Genomic DNA, 1,936 nt, shown 5'->3' with positions numbered 1-1,936 from the left:
TTGTGCTGATGTTCCCACGTGCTATTATCTGGGGCTTGTTTATTTGTAGCCTTGGTGTAACTTTTTTCGAAGGGATGGAATTAACATTAAAAAGTTTATTATGACTAAAATTTGACTAAAATTAGTTGGACCTGCATTTCCCGTTGCTGATTTATCTATGGCGACCCCTATAGTACTGAGATCTTATGTGTCCCTGTCTATCTAAGGGCAAGCATGGCGTTGAACGGACATTTAACGGATATTTAACTAGGTTTCCAATTCACACCAGTGTTCGTAGTATATTCTTGTACAGTTAATTAGCAAGCTACGTGTCGTATTCACACAACACGTCTTACTGCTGCCCCCGCACATCACAGCTTCAGCGGTCGCAGTCAGCCAGTGACCTGACCCTGGTGGCAAAGCGACACGCGCACGACTACCACGTACCTACCAATTGCATGGAGGGCCTATTCTTAAGTAAACGCAATGGGTAAGTACCTACCAATTGCATGGAGGGTCGATTCATAAGTAAACGCAATGGGTAAGTGCATATCAATTGCATGGAGGGCCTATAATTAAGTCAACGCAATGGGTAAGTACCTACCAATTGCAGGGAGGGCCTATTCTTAAGTAAACGCAATGGGTAAGAGTCTCGAAGCATGCTCTGTCTGTGATGTCTTTTCGATGTTAATACGAATGCTATTTTTAGGGATGTGTGTACGGATTTACCCCATTGTTGTAGGGCCTACTATCAGGGAACGAAGACTCACATCACTTTGCAAACACACGTGTGTGCTTGCCATCTTGCTGTTTGCAGTGCCAAAGTGTACCAGAGAATATGGCTCGCCTTCACAAACACAAACACACGTGTGTGCTTGCCATCTTGCTGTTTGCAGAGCCAAAGTGTACCAGAGAATATTGCTCCCCTTCATAAACACAAACACACGTGTGTTCTTGCCATCTTACCACTTGCAGTGCCAAAGTGTATCAGAGAATATGGCTCCCTGAAGGCCGTGCTCGGTGTATACTGTTCATATCGCACGGCTTCGGCGAACACTGCGGCAGATACGATGCCCAAGCAGCAGAATTTAATAAGAGGGGCTTCTTGGTAGTAGCTCACGATCATCAAGGTGTGTGTGCGTGTGTGTGTGCGTGTGTGTGTGTGTGTGTGTGTTTGTATATGAGTGTGTGCGCGCGCGCGCGTGTGTGTGTGTGTGTTTGTATGTGTGTGTGTGTGTGCGCGCGCGCGCGTGTGTGTGTGTGTTTGTGTTTGTGTTTGTTTTTTGTGTGATCGTCAGCCATTTCGCGTTGTGCGCGTGGTTTCTGTTCATCTAACAAAAAGACCGGTGAAAATCGTTGCTTTCTAGCATGGTGTACCTAATCTTTTCATCGCTACCTGTTTCAGATACAATGATATGATCTGATTGGACACCAGCGGATTGCGAGGCTCTCATCGCACACATTGTACATAGCATATACAATGTATATCATATCATATGATAGAACAAGCATATGTATACTAGGTTTGAAAGGTTCCCCATATCTAAATTCGATGTATCTCACTCCTTTCCTTGCTCTTCCACCCCTTTTTGTGGTTGTTTATTTTTCTTGAATGAAAGGTCACGGCAGGAGTGGAGGGCCTAGAGCCGATATTTCAGATTATAACATATACGTATCAGATATCCAGCAAAGTATAAAACTCATCATCAAGACCTACAGTGCGATGTCTGTGTATGGTTGGGGGTAAGTGTAAACTCGTTAATATCATGCTGTATACTCTAGAAGTAGATATAGTTATATATATATATATAATGTATGTATCATGATCATGTTATCTGTTCTAGAAGTAGACATAGGGATATATATATATATATATTGTATGCTTATATATAATGTATGATTTATGTATCTATGTATGTATATATGTATGTATCTACGTACGTATGTATGTATGTAT

General features: G+C 42.4%; 1 protein-coding gene across 1 annotated transcript; it reads left to right on the top strand.

The window, feature by feature from the left end:
* Nucleotides 1-352: 352 nt before the first annotated feature.
* Nucleotides 353-1,722, top strand: SARC_14900 (hypothetical protein; the record flags this gene model as incomplete). The annotated part of the gene is made up of 3 exons (XM_014290970.1): nt 353-469; nt 955-1,109; nt 1,599-1,722. Coding segments are annotated over 3 exons (396 nt in total), but the record flags the coding sequence as incomplete, so codon positions are not given.
* Between the last annotated feature and the right edge of the window lie 214 nt (nt 1,723-1,936).

This window comes from Sphaeroforma arctica (genome assembly GCF_001186125.1).
Source record: "Sphaeroforma arctica JP610 unplaced genomic scaffold supercont1.5275, whole genome shotgun sequence".
NCBI classification, from domain to species: domain Eukaryota; class Ichthyosporea; order Ichthyophonida; genus Sphaeroforma; species Sphaeroforma arctica.
The sequence above is the reverse complement of the archived record's forward strand: the minus strand, read 5'-3'. Positions and strand labels throughout refer to the sequence as shown.